The 21,372-nt window shown below is 29.9% G+C and overlaps 1 protein-coding gene across 1 annotated transcript in view; it reads left to right on the plus strand.

Annotated features, from left to right (window-relative positions):
• The window catches only part of CHMP2B (Charged multivesicular body protein 2b), a 52,129-nt gene that overhangs the window by 22,807 nt on the left and 7,950 nt on the right, over window positions 1–21,372 (plus strand). Inside the window, exon 7 of the mRNA XM_035359905.2 lies at window positions 4,104–4,210. Within this exon, the coding sequence (XP_035215796.1) occupies window positions 4,104–4,210 (107 nt within the window). The remainder of the gene's footprint in view (window positions 1–4,103; window positions 4,211–21,372) is intronic.

Consider the following 21,372-nt stretch of genomic DNA (forward strand, 5'->3'; position numbering starts at 1 on the left):
ATTCCGACAATTTATTGAAGAGATTGGAGAAAATGACTTACCTTATCATACTGCCATACGTTGGCTTAGTTGTGGGAAAGTCCTTCAGCACTTTTTTGAACTTCGAGCAGTGATCGAAATTTTTTTGAATGAAAAGCATCGCCCTCTTACTGAATTTCAAAACAATGCATGGCTGTGGAAGTTAGCATTCTATGTTGATTTGACAAAACATGTGAACGAACTGAATTTGAGATTGCAAGGAGAAAACCAGCATCTTCATGATTTATACACTAATATCAAATCATTCCAGAAGAAATTGATACTGTTTCAATCACAACTATGAAGTAAATATTTTTCACATTTTAAAACATGTGAAATATTCAGCCACACCACTGAGACTGAGTTTCCTATCGATTTTGCAATCGAAACTTTGAGTGCTTTAAAAATAAATTTTGATACTCGTTTCTCGGACTTTGATGCCATTGCAAATCAAATTAAGATTTTTCAGAATCCTTTTGATACTGACATTGAAACCCTAGCCCCGGAACTTCAAATGGAAATGATTGATCTACAGTGCAGTGATATAATTAAGAACAAATATCAAAACTCTTCTTTGTTGGAATTTTATAAGAGTCTTCCACTGACACAATTTGATAATTTGCATAAATTTGCTTGTGGGCTGTTTTCTGTTTTTGGTACTACTTATTTGCGTGAGAAGACCTTCTCCAAAATGAAGTACACAAAAAGTGTTTACAGATCTAAATTAACTGATGAGCATCTTAAGTCTCTTTTAATAATTGGTACAAGTAAAATTAGTCCACAACTACAAACTATTGTCAGTGGAAAATCTCAATTACATAAATCTCATTAGTATTTCATATGTCATTATGCTTGTTATAAGTTATGTTTTTATTTAAAATGTATAAAATGTTAGTTGGATTCATTTCAATAATTTGTTAGTTATTATATACTGAAGTTAAATTTTCTGCATATTATACATGTCTTTACTCATTACAATTCTGTGTTTCTTTATCCAACTTATCACAAAAACAATAACAATAAGCCTACAACAATGTTATGAGTAGTTAGCCCATGACCATATCAATGTAGATGTCATATTAATAATTATTCAACATAAAATTAGAATACTTCAGTAAACTAAATTTAATTTGCTATAAAAAATATGTTCTCTAAAAGGAGTTTTCAAGTATGCTAGCTCTCCGTGGGCTGGACAAAATCTGTCCGCGGGCCGTAGTTTGGAGACTCCTGCTCTAGTTTGGAGTTTGGAGACCCCTGCTCTAGTGCTCTGCTGTTTGGAGACTTCTTTAATTTTTCTTAATGAGTCAGAATTCTTTAACTTCAAAAATTCAGTATTTTAAACATTTCTCTGTACTTTCTGATTATTTGTATCCCTGCAAAAAAGGCATGAAAATGTATTCATGAGGCAAAACAATATGCCACTAAAAAATTTATATGGTGCAACCCTTGATGTCACCAAAAAGTATATGTGATAACCCAGGTATGCGCATAGCACATTGATTTGGTGGTGAGCAAAGTTGCTTTTGATTGGTGTGCAATGCAATATTTATGCAATGCTGAATTTTTTCAAATCTCTGATTTTTTTTTAAAGCAGAAACGTATTTTTTTGTACACGGGAAAAACAACAGTACCAAAAAGGATTTCTTTAAATATATATCTGTTTTATTACTAATGTTATGTGCTTGTTTGATTTTATAGATTGATTGCTATTGTGTGGAATTCTTAGTGTGCCACCATTTTGAAAATGACTGTTACCTTTCATGCATTAGTTTGGCGAAAAATGAGTCAGTGAATTCACAAATGCTGTCCAATGTCCTCGAAAGGTTTATGACTCTTTGGTGAAGAATGAAGATTATCAGAAAGTGCCTTTTCTTAAATGCAACTGAATTGCCAAAATTATTTCCTTTTCCTTGATAAACTGAAGCCAAATATTATTCCTAGACCAAAAAGACAAAATCGCTTTTTAAAAAAATATGCTTTTGACCAGTGGTTTCAAATTTGTATCCCAAAACAATTTTATATAGCCTACATATTCATTTCAATTATGTATTTGTTGCAAATATGGTGCTTATAATTTTAGTGATGTTAGTATATTTACTAACATCACTAAAATTATGTGCACAACTGCTATTGAAGGAAAAATAGTATCAGTAGGTTGGGGTTTTGTCTTCTCCACTGTAAGCTTGTATGCTAGGCCATGTGATTAGGGTAAGATACCAGAATTTTCCACATTGTTACTGTTAATAAATTTATTTTGCCAGTCAGTAGCTGGTGGCATTTCAGTATTATGAAATTTAGAGTTTTGAGGTTAAAGTTAAAAGTAAATTATTTAGCTGTTAAAACTCAACATATTGGAATTACCTGAAAAGAAGTCAGTCTAAAATTTAATATTTAGCTGTAAATACATTTAAATTAGAAGTATAATCAATAGATATTTCTTGCAAATGCCAACCTTTAGATTTCAGATAGAAAATAAATACGAATTTGAATTTTTTCTTTTATATTGTTATTGTTTATGTATGTTTTGATAAATATTCAGTAAGCAAAATTTGAAACGTTCAATTCTTTGTTTTGTTAAAAATATTTTTAAAATTTTGTTAAAAAAATCGTGGCATGCCATCTGCTTTCAAATTGAGCATTTAGCAGGCATGCAATTTAAATTTGAAATCACTGTCATAGACTTTCTTCAAAGAGTCCTTAAATATAAAATAATGTGCATCTCTCTATTTTTTTGTCACTAAGCCATTTCAAAGAAATCACAATCTTTGAAACATAGTACATGAAAAATGAAATAATAATTTATTTTGATAAAGCAATTTTTATTTTGAATTGAGTAAACTGAGTTATTTCCTCTTTGACCTCTCATTTATAGTTTTTAAAAGTGTTTAATACATTTCTTCTAATAAATCTTAATAATGGTTTTTATTGTTAATATATCTAATAATTTTTATCTTGGTTTTATAAATATATATGTATAATATATGATATTTGGGATGAATAATGATGTATGTAATTACTTAGCTCTTTGTTCCATAACTTTATATACGAGTACAAAGTTCACAAAGATATACAATACTAATATTTTCATAGTTTGACTACATTTTTAATGAGGAGTACTTTATTTCCTCAGTAGAAAATCACTTAATAAACTAAAACTTTTCTTTTATATTTTCTCCAACATTTCTGTCTGTAAAAGGCATAAAAAATTGCTGAAGTTAATAAATTTATCCTTGAATATTTTCACTAAAGTGTTAAATTGTATATACCATATCAATGCATAAGAATATTGTGCTGACTGAAATTTTTACTCTATACAGACCATAAAAAAGGTTAAATTTTATACTTACTGACTATTCCACTCTCACTTTATCTGTAAAGTATTCTACTCCCATTTAAAAAGTTTGTAACTGGTAATGCATACCTTGGATAAATGAATTAGGAAACAGAAATCTGTAATTAGTATCTTTGTGTTTTAGTTCAGTAATGGAATATAAAATTCATCTGGAAAATATTTTTTCTGTGATGTGTGCAAATATTTTTATAATTATTATTTATTTTTTAAATGCTTTCTAGAATTTTACATAATTTCTAGAATTTTATAGGGATAATCTGGTATAAGTGAGTAAATTTTATAATAGGCATTGCATCCTCATTAAATCTTTATTTATTGGAATTTTTTGTCATGTGAACAAGGAAAAACGTTTCATTTATTGCTTTCATTTTTCTCCATTATTAATAAAATGTTATGTAACTTATTTTCTCCATTATAACATTGAGCAGTTCCATATCTCTTCTTTAAAATATCTTATTCGTGCATTTCCTGTGCATGCATAATCATTCTATATCTAGAATATCTTCCACTTTCTGAATAAATATCATTTTATATCTAGAATATTTGTTCAGAAAGGGGCATAGAAATTTTTCAAGTGATATAAAAATATTAATAGTTATGTATTTCCAATTTTGTATTTTACACTGGTATTTTATATATATATCAGAGTGAGTTTTAAGCATTTTAGATTATTAAACAGAAGGGACTTATTTAATAGGAGTTAAAATAATTTGTGAATATATTAACTTTCCAGTTGAAGACAGCTTAAATGCAGTCTTGGATGAATCTGGAGATGAAGAAGAACAGGATGCAGTTGTCAACCAAGTGTTAGATGAAATTGGCATTGAAATTTCTGGGAAGGTATGTTTCTCTTTGTGCTATCACTCTAAAAACTTCAAGCAAAGCTTTCTGCTGTATTTTAGTTAAAAACATATTTTTAGTGTGCTGATTAAATATCTGAATTTTTATGTTGAATAGTAGAATTATAAGTAGAATTTTATATATGGTCTTCTTGTTTATAAAAGCCTATTTTCAAGACTTGACGAAATTTAGATTTTGTGTTTATGCAGAATGCAACACAAATAGTGAAGCTTCTTATTGTTCCCTTCAGTTAACTTCTGTAGTTACTCTAACGAGTCACTTATATATGGAAAGAGAAACTGCATTAAAATGAGTTTGTTATTAAAAAAAATCTACATTATTTAAAAATATAGCTAATTTGTATTTCAAATAAAAATAAATGTGCATGTCCAGAACATTTTGCTCAGAGATTACTAAAATCTGTGTAACAAAATTAAAAATAAGTTGATCAGATATGCTGGAGGAAAACAATATGTAAGCAATACATATGCCAGTACAACAACTGTGGACAGAAACATTAAAAATAGAAATAAAAAATTTTAAGCAGTCTTGACTAGCAAACCCAGACCATGTTAGACTTTTAAATACCTAATGTTAGTCTAACAAGGTCTGAAGCTTTCCAGTAAAATGAATTTTACTTTAATTTCTTTCTTTTATTTTATCCAAATTTTTCAATGCTCAGATGTTACATTCTGTACAGCGGCCGAGCGATAAAGTCACTGAACACTGGTAATTTTGTCCGAGGTTTGAATCCCGCGAACGGGCTGGCTGTGTGGGCCTTTTTGTGGTTTTCCCTATGTGTAACGTGTATACGAGCCAATTTCCCTTAGGAAGTCCTCCACAAAGGCACCCCTCCCTTTAGGCAGATAGCCCTTGAGGCTTTGCCATAATCACACACACACACACACATTCTGTACATATTTGGAATATGTGTAGTTTATTTTATTTATTTTTGTCAATAAATTTTGAGAATCTCAGCATAAAATGTTATTAGAACATCAAAATTATCTCTCTGTTCAGCTGCCTCTGGTATAACCTTAAGTGTTTATGTTATTAATTTTCTCTACCATAAAATACATATACTTAGAAAAATAAAATAAAATTTTGGTTGTTTTGAAATACATTCTTTCTGAAATAATAAATTATATATTAGCAATGTAATATTTCCTGTTTACACTAATTAAATTCTTCAGGAAGTTTTTTTGTGATTATTTTATTATTGAAGATTTTTTGTGATGTTTTTATCAACATATTTAATATAAATAAAAATTTAAGATTTGTTTCCAGTTATTCATATCAATATATTATTTAATTACTAAAACTTATACTAAAACAATAATTTATAAATTTTCATTTGAAAAAAGTGTAAATTTAATAATGCAATGCAGATTGCAGTGGATATTCATTTAAGGAATTTGTAATTTTTGTTTTATAAAAGGTTTATTTCAAACATAATTTTTGCTTATTTTATGCACAATTTTTTCCTCTTTATATTTGTCATTGATAGTATTTTTTCAGCATATAAGTTATTTGTTGCTCCATTTTCTTTTTCTCTCATGAATTAATTAAAAAACTCATGATTTTCAAAATGTTAGTTTGGAATACATTCTAATTTTTAGTATCAATGTCTGAACTAGAATTCCAAATGATTAATTTTTATGTGAGTGGTCAATATCATTTAAACGAGTCAGTTTTGTTATACATGTGCAGAGATTCAGATAATGTCAGTTGATTCCTGTTCATATTTTGATAACTGATACAGAATTATATAATTATTGTATCATACTTTTTATGGCTCTCTTGGCCATCTATTCTTTCATAGTTTAAATTTTGTTGTAATTATATTTATGAATTTTCAAAGCTTTGTATGAAAAAATTGAGAAATTTCTAACAGTTTTATATTATATGGGTTTGTTTTAATATTTTCTAAGAAAAGCCTTTTATAAGAATAAAAAAGTTAATTTCGTTGCATCAATATGAAGTGGATCTTTATAAATTTCAGTCATATTTTTTATGTAGATTCATGTTTCTAGGATGGTAAAATTCTTTTCATAATATGCTGTTTTGATTTCAGTTTATCTTTTAATTTCATATCATAAGTAGACATCATAAGTAGCTTTTCCATAAATAGTATGTATTTCCAATTTGTTTTTTATACAGGAAGGGGCTGAAAAACCGGTACTCTTCTGTTATCAGAACCAGATTCAGAAATGTATTGTATATATGCATGTATGTATGGATGGATGTTTCATGTATGCACTTACATAAGTGTGTGTTACATAAGTTAATAAGTGTGTGTACACACACATATGCATTCGTATTTACATTTTTGAATCTGGTCCCAATAACAAAAGAGTAACAAAAAACCTGATGGTTTTTAAGATGACATAACACAGTCATACTTGCCAACCTATGACACTCAAAAATCAGGAGATTTTTTTAAGAAATCAGGAGATTTTTCACAATGTTAAAAAGACTTTTTAAATGATAAAAATATGATTTTTAATAATGAATTAACTTTAATAGTAACTAATTCTTAAATGCAAGCAACACAAAAATACCTTACACATAAAAAAACATTTTTATTACTTGCATCGTTTACGGAAAAAAAAAAAAAAAAAAAAAGGAGGGAATTTTAGTTTAGAAAATTAGGAAGTTTCTTTCTTAAAGAACTAATTTTGTTCACTGCAATTGACATGTAGGCCTGCTTTCGCTAAGAAAAGTTTTTCTAATGTGTCATCACTAATATTAGATCTAAATTTAGTCCTCGTTTACGCAACAACATTGAAAATCCTCTCACACTCTGCACTACTATGGGGAACTGTCAAGATGGCCAACACAATTCTAGACAGTTGGCTATATTTTAAAATTCCATCAGCACCTTTCAGTTTTCCAATTAAACTCCACTGGGTGTCAATCCTAGCTGATTTTATAACTTCAAGTTTTCTAATTGTAAACTGCTCTTATGCAGCTGTTGGAACTGTTTCAATTTTTCCTTCCTTTTAGAACTCCTTTCAAGATAATAATAAATATCAACAATGTGTTCATCCACATTTATTGGTAAAGAAACTGCCCCTTTTTCAGCTGCTAAATTTAAGAGGTGACAGGTGCACCTCATAATCTGCAAATCTGAATTTTCCTTTCTTAAGATGCCTGCAACACCAGTCTTCAAGCCTACCAATACTGGTGCATTATCGACACCAAATGCTAAGCAATTATCCAGAAGGCTTGCATTTTCTTTTAAAGTTTAATAATTAGCTGTGGTATATTAAAGCCTGTCAAATGTCCTTCTAAAATGGGGACAGAAAGTAAACTGCACTCAATTTCTTAAGAATCTGGATTAAAAAAAGAAACAACAATTGGATACAGTTTTGAATCGGTATTATTGCTTCTGTCCGTAGAGAGGCAGAACGGAGCTGTTTTGTGCAATCAATAACTGAAGATTTATTTTTCAAACTCATTTCTTTAACAATTGCACCTGTTTTGGTTCTTGCACTTGAGTATTTCTTAGCAATTTCACTATCGGGAAACATTTTTCTAAATAAAGCTGCAGTGTGATCCGATGTATTCAGTGGCAGGTTGTGCTCCAGTAAAAAGGCAGAGAACAGACATTCTGCATTAATAACTTTTTGGTCCTTTGTTTCCAAAGAAAAATTAAATTTTTCGTTTTTTTTTAAAAACAACTCATGTTATCCTTGTGTTTTTGTGTTCGCACATGTTTGAGAACATCCGCCCTTCCACATTGCGAATTCAAAAAATCGCAACGACAGGCTGTGCACATCGCAAATTTATTACATTTCCTTGAGGAAATAATGGAAGGAAAGTCAACTGCGTACGATTTTTGAAACGTACACGAGTATTTCATTCTCACAGACATAACAAAAGATGATAATTTCTAAAACTATTTCCCGAAGGTACGTGCACTCACACAACTCAGCACAAATTGAACGAAATAACTAAAGAACATAAAAAATAACAGCTTGCCTTGTCCTCATTGGCTAATATATGCCAGCTGACACGCAGTGGAGTTCGATACCCATTGGAGAACTGGAGAACGACGTTTCTGGGATACGTATAATGCTCTCACTCACAAAGCATAAGTTATCTGATTCGTAAGGTTTTGTTTTAGATATAATCTAGAGAAAATTCAATTGCTTTCAGACGTCCAAAATCACTTTTGTTCATATAACAAAGTATTAAGCCAAGTTCCATAAAAATCGTGAGAAATTTTAAGAATAAGAAAAAGTCGGGAGAAATATATTGTAAATCGGGTTAGCGGGAGATCGGTCGAAAATCGGGAGTCTCCCGCCTAAATCGGGAGAGTTGGCAACTCTGTACAGTAAATAAAAGAAGAAAAAACTCATTTTTGTTTATGCTGTAGTTTTACAGTTTAATGTCATCCTACTATGAAACACATAAAATATTACTATACTATAATACTATGAACACATTATCTACCATTACTATGAAACACATAAAAATAATATCAATATTTCTAAGTAACTATTGATATCATTTTTATGAAAATGACATCTTGCAGATGTCCTCCTTAGCCCACATTGCAAGAGTCAATCAGTGAAACTTTGCTTAACAGTTTGCAGCATTTCTCTCAGTATGGCAAGTACCTCGTATTAAATGAAGTCCTGTAATTTAGTACAGTCAAAAGTCGTTAATCCGGACTCGTCGGGACTTCGGCGATTCCGGATTATAGATCATCAGTTTAAATCTGGTAAGATGGCATGCAGAAATTACAAAATTAAAAATATGAAATCGTAATTTATAAAATAAAGAACAATTATGATCTAAAGGGTATCAAAATTTACAAAAAGAAAAAGCTTAATATTTATTTGTTTACTTTATTAAACATTTCTTTCAATGTAAGTTGCTTCGTTTCATGTGATAATACTTTCTCTTTAATTCTATTAAACAGACATAATTTCTTGTTTAGTTACAAAGTTCCGCTGTTCAAGTCCTATAATTGCTTTAAATCATATCAAAGATGGAGTACATCAACATGAAATACTACATTTAGTAAGGAATTATAAGCTAAATAAAATAAAAACATCTGCCGTGAAGATAAGGATAGTGCTGATAGATCAACTTCCAATTCATCGTGCTCCGCGGCGTTAAAGATAAACAGAGTTTAGATAAACAAAGGATATGCCTTTATCCATTTTTTCAGCAATTACACTTTTTGTTTAATGAACTTCGAAATATACTTTCGCTTTGTAGATCCGTTGCATATTAATAAATATATATCAGAAACTCTATTTGACCATTCAGATAAGGATAGAGCTGACAGATCAACTTCCAATCTGCAGCGTGAAATTGATAAACAGATTTCGGATTTCAAAATATACTTTCGCTTTGTAGATACAAATTACTTATTAGTAAATATATATCGGAAATTCTATTTGACATAATCGAAAGTTCAAGCTTACTTTTATGAAATTGCTCTAACAGTCTGCAAAAAATAATAAGCCGGATCCAATTCGAAGATTAAGGAACAACGCAATCTGCAACATTAACTGAATTAGATAATTTTAGCTTAGCTTATACCTCCGTTACACATTAAACGCGCATGCGCACAAACGTATTCGCAGCAGTAAAGGTCTTACGCGCACTCTTAAACGTCTGTGCGCATGCGTGAACGCGACACATGCGCAGAAAGTTTGTAGCTTTGAGGTCCGGATTATGGGTGTCCGAATTAACGACTTTTGACTGTAGAAGACATGGTTTGATGGATATGATGTATACTCTCGATTTTAAGTAATCTCATAAGAAGAAGTATAAAAAAGGGACTAGTATTGTCCTATTAATAACCATCCATATCAACAGACATCCTCCTCAACCTTTCTCTTGAATCCATAGCTGAGCAGGCAGTTGCCTCATTCTGTTGAAACCACATGTTAGTTTATCTGCTTCATGGAGAGTTCTGTATTATTCTGCATTCATTGTTATTATTTTATCTTACTCAAATATAGGCCGATTATCCCAAACTTTAAGACTTTGACACAACACTGCAACTTATTTTGAATAACATATGCTGATGAATTTTCACTTATTCATTCCACTAGTGTGTGGACTGAGAATAATGACATTCACAAAATGTCTTTTTTAGAATTTAATGTTGTTTTTAATTTTTTCCTCCAGTAATTATATTCAATTTGATAATCCTTTTAATTTTGTTTTGCTCATTTTCATTTTAAAATCTTGTTTTTTCTTCAGTCACTGTGTCACTGTTTTCTTTGGGTTTTCAAAATTTGGTTTGCTTCTCTATCTTTTTATTGATATACATTCCATATCATTTTCAAATGTCATGGTAGCCTTTTTGTTAAAAGATTTTTCTACTTTTACTTTTTAATTTATATACCATAGCTGCCAATCTTAAAATATGACTGGGAGTTTCCTGCAGATTTTCATTTTGCAAGGCAACACCACTACAAAAGAACTTCTAACCGACTTAAATTTGCATTATACTACATAATTCAGGTTATTGAATTATTAAGAACACAATTCCAAAACACTAAAATTTAATTAGCTATTGTAAATTTCATGTGCTTTGACTTATTTCATTTTGTAATTTTTGAGAAAACTCTGACTAAAGGGGAGATTTTGTTTATCAAAGTACTACTTTTAAATATGATGAAAATTGACAATTAATGTATATACTGTTGTATAGATAAAATTACAGCAAGTACCATGGATTTATGTAAAACAAAATTAAATACAAATATGAACTGATTAAACACTGCTTGAATCTTTTAAAAAAGTTCTACACGTATCTACAATAGATTAAGAGAATTGAGATCAAATAAAATTTAATGCCAGAAATCATGCTATGCCCCCATTTTTAAAAACTATTTATTTAAATATTTTATATGTATAGGAAAAACAAGGAGGGTTGGCAGCTATAGGTATTATTTCCTGCATTGTTACTTTGCAAATATTAATAAAGTATTTTTGTTTATATTGCTTCATATCCTCCTGTTACACTTGATTAATTTTTTTAATGTTTTATATACACACAGTGCTCTTCAAAATCAAAGGATATTATCAGAAATATAATTCAACTAATTTATTGGAAAATGATTAAAAACTATTTATACAGAAACATTACTTAACCTAAATCACCATGCTTGTCAATTGGTTAATCTCAAAATATTAAATTTGTTAATTAATCATAAATTATTTTAATTCTAAATTAAAATCACCATGCTTGTCAGTTGATTAAGCTCAAAATATTAAATTTGTTAGTTAATCATAAATTATTTTAATTATTAATTTATTTTAATTCTAAATTAAAGTCAAATTGATAGACATTTTAGATGGAAAAATCTACCCTGTTTTGTAACAAATTGTTCTTTAAAATGATGCACATCACCTCTGACAAAAGTGCAAACCTTACAGCTTCATACCACAGAATTTAGCAAATTGTTGATCAAGACTTGTGTGGAACTGCATGCCACGTTTCCAAAATGCATTTGGGTTTGAGGTGGAAGCATGTATTGCAGTGGTTCAATATTGCAGTACATCTTACATGTGGTTTAGGTTTGGAGAATAAACTGGCCAGTCTATTCAAGTGATATCTTCAGTTTCTAAATATATTTACATCAGCGATGCTCGATAGGAATTCATATCTATTAGCTAACATATTGGTTCAACGAAACACTTAAAATGTCATACAAGAGGTTTCAAAAACTTGTCCCACATATCTGTGATCAGTTACACAACCTTCATTAAAGATATGTAGCTCAGTCTGACTATTTTTTATGATTACACTTCAAACCATGACATTACTTCCATGGAAATGGGATCTCTCAAGAACAAGAGAAGGAAAGTTGCATGTTCTCGCACCCTCCAGACAAAAACACATCTAAAATCACAGCTCGGGCTACCTCTGGACTCAGCAGTAAACACTATATGGTCACATTTCTCTTGTCTGCAGTGAACATAACGATATTTATCATAAGTTTAAATGGGTCCCTTTGGAGAATGAAATGAGTGGAACCTAACTCATTGCTCTCCTAACATAAAGTCGAACCACATAAAGCCTTTACAGCTATAAAATGGCAGTTTTTGAGTAACTATGGCAGTCTGAATGTCTAAAACAAATCCTCAAGTGTTTGCTCCATGGTTTCTTTAAGCCAACTTTTAAAGAGGTCTTTGAATGCAGTTGTTGTTCTAAGCAACCCTGACCAAGCCATCCACAGATGAATTTACTTTTTAAAAGTGGTTCTAAGCTCTTGATATGATATTTTAAAGCTTATTCATATCTTGGGTGGCCACCATTTTCATTTGCCACTCCCTCTCAACTATTTACCAAATAACTGCCACTTTGCTCTTTACTTAAACCTACTCATGCCTAAATTACTCATGCCTTTCAATCACAACTAATGAACACTGATCAAAGTTCAAACAACACTACTAACACGAATTTTAAAAATATATGTGCCCTGCAGAACACATAATCAGTTGTCTAATGTACATATTTCATTTGGTAATCTATGTGCCAATTTTGTATTCAGTTGTAAATAATTAGACCATAGACACTGTATGAAAACTTTAATAAGCAAGCATATTTTTTCAAACTATCCTTTAATTTTGACTTCCTTTCTTGGAGCCACAGCTTTTGGTAACTTTTTGGCGAGCTAACTAAAATTTCTCTTCTCATTTCCTTAATTTTGCAGCACATTGCGCAAAAAAGTTTGGACCAAAATTGGTTTTTTTGTATAGTTCTTACAACTTTGCTTATAATATATATATATATATATATATATATAATAATTTATTTCCTAAACAGTATTGATTAATTGATTATATTATCTCCTAAGTTTAATTAAAGTAGAATTATTTTAAAAGTGTGCATCCATACTGGTAAGTTATATTTTGAAAGATGTTTTGAAGTAATTTGAAAGCAAAATGTTAATAATGTTTTAACGGGGACTGGAGTTAAATCATCACGAAGAATAATATTTCAATTGTAAAAGGAAAAATTAAAACATGTAATTATTGTCATTGATCGGAAATTAGTTGACTTTTCAAGGGGAACAAACCAACTCCCGTTCAATGAACAATAATTGATAAAAATACGTAAATATGAAAGTGTTTCGTCTTTACTCGAGTTATAAGTTAAAGCCACACCGGCAATTCTAGTCAGGCCAAATATTTCCGCGAATAGTTGCTACTGAAAGAACTTATTCTCATGAAGCATTTTAGTAAATTCAATTTGGAGTAAAAATCAATTACTGTAGAGAAATCCTGTAAAACTCGAGTAACCGTCCCCGACACTATCATCTTTATGTATTTGAGTACTATATTATTTGTAGAAATTAAACATTGGAAATTGTCATTATGAAATCGAATTCAAAGTAAAGTTGAAATAAACATAGAAGATTATAAAAAAGATAAATAATGCAAACTTTGTAAAAACAAATCAAAGAAAACATAAAAATAATATAAATAAGATCAGTGAATGTACATGAAGATATAAATAAGATCAGTGAATGTACATGAAGATATAAAGGCCAGAAAGGTATTAAGTAACTTACATTCTTTCTAGTGGGCGAGTTGGCAAAGTGTTCTCTTCGTGTCTGACTCAGAAGTGTAGGGTGTCCGAAAATTCTTAGCGGCAGTAGGGGCTTTGAATAATATCAGTCGGTAAGACTTGGGTGAAGTAATTTATGGTAGTGGGTGGGACTTGGAATTCTTGAGGGATGTATTTTGTGGAGTTCTTATCAGAGAGAGACCGTCTGTTAAGATTTTTTTGAAAATACTAGTGAATGGAAATTAATTAATTTCTGGCTAATTGTTGTGTCGCAATGATTAAGAATTTAAGAAAGGAAAAAGCATTTTCGCTGTCCAAGAGCTAATAGACAGTCTAAAGGCAGGAAATAGGCCCATTTTTTTAGTAACAGTATATGTCTGAAGACAATTAGCTTTTTACAATATATACAATTGAGTAATTACACTATATACAAATCTTTCAACTGACAGTCATCCAACTTATACCGCCTTCTCAGGTTTAGGAATAAATTATCATATCCCTATCAGTTAAATGATTTAGAGTGAGTATTTAACGCCTGCTCTTTTAAGGCAATGGTTGATAAATTGAAAGGGAATTAGATTATTTTTGAGAATTTTGATAAGGATGAAAATTTCGCGTTGTAAATCTATTATATCTGTGCATATAGTTTTAATTCATTGTATTTGATTAATTATAGTATTGTTAATTACTTTTTTGGATATGTTGGAGTTCCAATTTATTAATTTGTTAGTATTGAAATTGAAGTTTCTTGTTTTGTCAAAAAGTAAAATTTTTTTGTAAGTAATGATTTGAAGATCTAGAAAGTCGATGCTATTTTGTGAATTATTAGTTTTATTAAGTTTAAGACAATTCGGATAAATGTCGGAGTTTTCAATTTTACCAAAATTATTAATTGTAATAAGGTCATCAATATATCTGTAGGTGTGTTTGTAGTAATTTAACTCTTGTGGTTGTAGATTTTTTTGGAAGTTAAATTCTTTGACAAATAAAAAGATATTACAGATCGAGGTGCTGGAATGTAAGCCCATTGGCAATCCTCTGACTTGTTTAAAAAGTTGATTTTGAAACTTGATGTAGTTATGAAAAAGTGTGCATTTTAGGTAGGTTTTCCATTTGTCAAGAGTCATGATATTGAGTATATTGGGGAAAAGTTTTGGTAGATCAAGTAGACTGGTATAGATTTCTTCTAGAGGAAGTGAGGTATATAAGTTTTCAAAATCATAGCAGTTAATGTTTTGGATGTTAATGGTATGAATGGTATTAATGACAGGAGTGTTATTATGAATGATCCAGCAATAGTTATGATTAGTGTTACAATCATTGAAAATAAATTTAAAGATTTTATTAAGTTGAATTGAAAAATAATAGTCTATATTTTTCTTGTAATTAAGTAGTAGTTCCATTAGCTATAAATCTAAATTTTAATGGTGTTTTATGGAATTTGGGAATCGCATAAAGATTAGTAAATCTGTTGTAGTTTGCATTGAAAGTACTATTGAGATTCTTATGAAAAGTTTTAATCCTGTTTATTATAGATGTTTCTGTAAGGTTGGCTGATTGATAAGTAGTTGCATTGAGAAGTTCTTTATGAATAATCTCAGTGTAGAATTGTTTTCATATAATGCTAAAGTTATTAGTTGCTTTATCTATTTTTGTAATAGTAAAAAGCTGTTTTAATTTACTAATATCTGATGTAAGTTGCGACCAATTCAGTGTACTTTTAAATTTGAGGTGACTGATTTCTGTGGATATATGTTGAAGAATTTTAGCTTTCCATTTTAAGAAGGTATCTATGGGTAAATTCAGTTGATAGCTTGCTTTAACTATAAATTCGTTGATGTTGTTTTCGAAAGTCTTGTAACAGTAATTTGTAGTCACGTTTCTGACTGGTCTAAATTTCGTACCATAACTCATTAGTGTTTTTAGTTGATGGTTTTGTATGATATTCAGGTTGCCAGTAATTATGTGCTGGTGATGAGAATCTACGTAATTGCTGTAAATTGGTGTCTTACAATGTCATTCTGCAGTTTCATCTATTTCATGGTGGTTAGTAAGCAAGTTGCTTAAGCTCCTTTGATATTTAAATGCAATCATTGGTATTGTGTCAACTGCGGGGAAGTAATCTTTACAATCTCTTATGATTCTTGAGAAATGAATATTGTCAAACTGTGGATGCAGAAAATTGACTTTAAAATAAATTTTGCGTTGAGTGAGACTATTAGAGAGTCTGAAAAGACTAAAATCAAGAATCATGTCTTTAATGATTTGTATGTCGTCGTAGCTTTCTTGAATGAATTTTTTTAGTTTGATAAGGAATTTATTAGTACAGGAGTGTAACCAGTTGAGAAGTTTCTTGGGAAAGCAGTCTGAGTCAAAAAAAACATTTCAATTGTTTTTTCAATGCAAGTGTATTCAAAGTGGATAAAAATCTCTCATTATTTTTTATTGTGCTTCCTCTTTTTCCTCTCTGCGTTTTGATGCTGTAGAGTTTAAATTGGCTGAAAATAGACTTCTTAGAAGTATCTCTATGACTATGTATATAAGTGTTAAGTCCATATGGATAAAGTGAACGTTGTTTTAGTATATAGAGAGATTCCTGAAAAATTCGTGTTTTGTGATTGGGTATTATATCTAGTATCTGAAGTTGAATAGAGTTGAAGTCATGGTGTTTAAAGTGTTCTAATTCAGCTGTATTAAATTGTCATGGTGTACTTATTTTAATGCTATTTTTTTGTGCTTTGAATTTTTTGATTTGAGCTCTATGGTTATTGATTTGAAAGTTAAGATTGTTTTTAGTCTGTCCTATATATTTAATATGTCAAGTACCGCATGTAATCATGTAAATACAGTTAAATGTCTTTCATAGAAATTGTTTTTTGGGTTTACCTGTAGCAAGCATGCCGTTAAATTTTCAAGTTTGTCATCTAGTGGAATGACATTTAGTGATTTCAATATGAGTTAAACTAGCAAGATGTAAAAGTAAGGAGGCTGCTAATCTTCAATACAGTAAAGTTTTTGTATAAGAACTTTAAAACTTAAAAAGGATGGAGATAATATATAAAGTGGGTACATTAGGTAGGAGATAAATAGCTCTAATAGCTGCTATTTAGCATATCAAATGTTGTATGAACTTAAATCCATTTAGTGCGAATACAAGTTATTATTACTTGCGCAATTGCTGCAAAGTTAGTTAATAATAATTTATTTCCTAAACAGTATTGATTAATTGATTATATTATCTCCTAAGTTTAATTAAAGTAGAATTATTTTAAAAGTGTGCATCCATACTGGTAAGTTATATTTTGAAAGATGTTTTGAAGTAATTTGAAAGCAAAATGTTAATAATGTTTTAACGGGGACTGGAGTTAAATCATCACGAAGAATAATATTTCAATTGTAAAAGGAAAAATTAAAACATGTAATTAATGTCATTGATCGGAAATTAGTTGACTTTTCAAGGGGAACAAACCAACTCCCGTTCAATGAACAATAATTGATAAAAATACGTAAATATGAAAGTGTTTCGTCTTTACTCGAGTTATAAGTTAAAGCCAAACCGGCAATTCTAGTCAGGCCAAATATTTCCGCGAATAGTTGCTACTCAAAGAACTTATTACTACTCAAAGAACATAGACTTTCTAGATCTTCAAATCATTAACTACAAAAAAATTTTACTTTTTGACAAAACAAGAAACTTCAATTTCAGTACTAACAAATTAATAAATTGGAACTCCAACATATCCAAAAAAGTAATTAACAATACTATAATTAATCAAATACAACGAATTAAAACTATATCCACAGATACAATAGATTTACAACGCAAAATTTTGATCCTTATCAAAATTCTCAAAAATAATCTAATTCCCTTTCAATTTATCAACCATTGCCTTAAAAGAGCAGGCGTTAAACACTCACTCTAAATCATTTAACTGATAGGGATATGATAATTTATTCCTAAACCTGAGAAGGCGGTATAAGTTGGATGACTGTCAGTTGAAAGATTTGTATATAGTGTAATTACTCAATGGTATATATTGTAAAAAGCTAATTGTCTTCAGACATATACTGTTACTATACTGTTACTAAAAAAATGGGCCTATTTCCTGCCTTTAGACTGTCTATTAGCTCTTGGACAGCGAAAATGCTTTTTCCTTTCTTAAATTCTTAATCATTGCGACACGACAATTAGCCAGAAATTAATTAATTTCCATTCACTAGTATTTTCAAAAAAATCTTAACAGACGGTCTCTCTCAGATAAGAACTCCACAAAATACATCCCTCAAGAATTCCAAGTCCCACCCACTACCATAAATTACTTCACCCAAGTCTTACCGACTGATATTATTCAAAGCCCCTACTGCCGCTAAGAATTTTCGGACACCCTACACTTCTGAGTCAGACACGAAGAGAACACTTTGCCAACTCGCCCACTAGAAAGAATTTAAGTTACTTAATACCTCTCTGGCCTTTATATCTTCATGTACATTCACTGATCTTATTTATATCTTCATGTACATTCACTGATCTTATTTATATTATTTTCTATATTATTTTTATGTTTTCTTTGATTTGTTTTTACAAAGTTTGCATTATTTATCTTTTTTATAATCTTCTATGTTTATTTCAACTTTACTTTGAATTCGATTTCATAATGACAATTTCCAATGTTTAATTTCTACAAATAATATAGTACTCAAATACATAAAGATGATAGTGTCGGGGACGGTTACCTCGAGTTTTACAGGATTTCTCTACAGTAATTGATTTTTACTCCAAATTGAATTTACTAAAATGGTTCATGAGAATAAGTTCTTTGAGTAGCAACTATTCGCGGAAATATTTGGCCTGACTAGAATTGCCGGTTTGGCTTTAACTTATAACTCGAGTAAAAACGAAACACTTTCATATTTACGTATTTTTATCAATTATTGTTCATTGAACGGGAGTTGGTTTGTTCCCCTTGAAAAGTCAACTAATTTCCGATGAATGACAATAATTACATGTTTTAATTTTTCCTTTTACAATTGAAATATTATTCTTCGTGATGATTTAACTCCAGTCCCCGTTAAAACATTATTAACATTTTGCTTTCAAATTACTTCAAAACATCTTTCAAAATATAACTTACCAGTATGGATGCACACTTTTAAAATAATTCTACTTTAATTAAACTTAGGAGATAATATAATCAATTAATCAAAACTGTTTAGGAAATAAATTATTATTAACTAACTTTGCAGCAATTGCGCAAGTAATAATAACTTGTATTTGCACTAAATGGATTTAAGTTCATACAACATTTGATATGCTAAATAGCAGCTATTAGCGCTATTTATCTCCTACCTAATGTACCCACTTTATATATTATCTCCATCCTTTTTAAGTTTTAAAGTTCTTATACAAAAACTTTACCGTATTGAACGTTAGCAGCCTCCTTACTTTTATATCTTGCTAGTTTAACTCATATTGAAATCACTAAATGTCATTCCACTAGATGACAAACTTGAAAATTTAACGCCCTGCCTGCTACAGGTAAACCCAAAAAACAGTTTCTATGAAAAACATTTAACTGTATTTACATGATTACATGCGGTACTTGACATATTAAATATATAGGACAGACTAAAAACAATCTTAACTTTCGAATCAATAACCATAGAGCTCAAATCAAAAAATTCAACGCACAAAAAAATAGCATTAAAATAAGAACACTTTAAACACCATGACTTCAACTCTATTCAACTTCAGATACTAGATATAATACCCAATCACAAAACACGAATTTTTCAGGAATCTCTCTATATACTAAAACAACGTTCACTTTATCCATATGGACTTAACACTTATATACATAGTCATAGAGATACTTCTAAGAAGTCTATTTTCAGCCAATTTAAACTCTACAGCATCAAAACGCAGAGAGGAAAAAGAGGAAGCAAAATAAAAAATAATGCGAGATTTTTATCCACTTTGAATACACTTGCATTGAAAAAACAATTGAAATGTTTTTTTGACTCAGACTGCTTTCCCAAAAACTTCTCAACTGGTTACACTCCTGTACTAATAAATTCCTTATCAAACTAAAAAAATTCATTCAAGAAAGCTACGACGACATACAAATCATTAAAGACATGATTCTTGATTTTAGTCTTTTCAGACTCTCTAATAGTCTCACTCAACGCAAAATTTATTTTAAAGTCAATTTTTTGCATCCACAGTTTGACAATATTCATTTCTCAAGAATCATCAGAGATTGTAAAGATTACTTCCCCGCAGTTGACACAATACCAATGATTGCATTTAAATATCAATGGACCTTAAGCAACTTGCTTACTAACCACCATGAAATAGATGAAACTGCAGAATGACATTGTAAGACACCAATTTACAGCAATTACGTAGATTCTCATCACCAGCACATAATTACTGGCAACCTGAATATCATACAAAACCATCAACTAAAAACACTAATGAGTTATGGTACGAAATTTAGACCAGTCAGAAACATGACTACAAATTACTGTTACAAGACTTTCGAAAACAACATCAACGAATTTATAGTTAAAGCAAGCTATCAACTGAATTTACCCATAGATACCTTCTTAAAATGGAAAGCTAAAATTCTTCAACATATATCCACAGAAATCAGTCACCTCAAATTTAAAAGTACACTGAATTGGTCGCAACTTACATCAGATATTAGTAAATTAAAACAGCTTTTTACTATTACAAAAATAGATAAAGCAACTAATAACTTTAGCATTATATGAACGGGACTTGGTTTGTTGAACGGAGTACACTTCTGAGTCAGACACGAAGAGAACACTTTGCCAACTCCCCCACTAGAAAGAATGTAAGTTACTTAATACCTTTCTGGCCTTTATATCTTCATGTACATTCACTGATCTTATTTATATCTTCATGTACTTTCACTGATCTTATTTATATTATTTTCTATATTATTTTTATATTATTTTTATGTTTTCTTTGATTTGTTTTTATTAGATTTTATTTGAGATTATTCATAAAGAACTTCTCAACGCAACTACTTATCAATCAGCCAACCTTACAGAAACATCTATAATAAACAGGATTAAAACTTTTCATAAGAATCTCAATATTACTTTCAATGCAAACTACAACAGATTTACTAATCTTTATGCGATTCCCAAATTCCATAAAACACCATTAAAATTTAGATTTATAGCTAATGGAACTACTTCTTAATTACAAGAAAAATATAGACTATTATTTTTCAATTCAACTTAATAAAATCTGTAAATTTATTTTCAATGATTGTAACACTAATCATAACTATTGCTGGATCATTCATAATAACACTCCTGTCATTAATACCATTCATACCATTAACATCCAAAACATTAACTGCTATGATTTTGAAAACTTATATACCTCACTTCCTCTAGAAGAAATCTATACCAGTCTACTTGATCTACCAAAACTTTTCCCCAATATACTCAATATCATGACTCTTGACAAATGGAAAACCTACCTAAAATGCACACTTTTTCATAACTACATCAAGTTTCAAAATCAACTTTTTAAACAAGTCAGAGGATTGCCAATGGGCTTACATTCCAGCACCTCGAT

This window comes from Stegodyphus dumicola, chromosome 5, assembly GCF_044657685.1.
Source record: "Stegodyphus dumicola isolate Sdum_Otavi_A_Nest chromosome 5, ASM4465768v1".
NCBI classification, from domain to species: Eukaryota; Metazoa; Arthropoda; class Arachnida; order Araneae; family Eresidae; genus Stegodyphus; species Stegodyphus dumicola.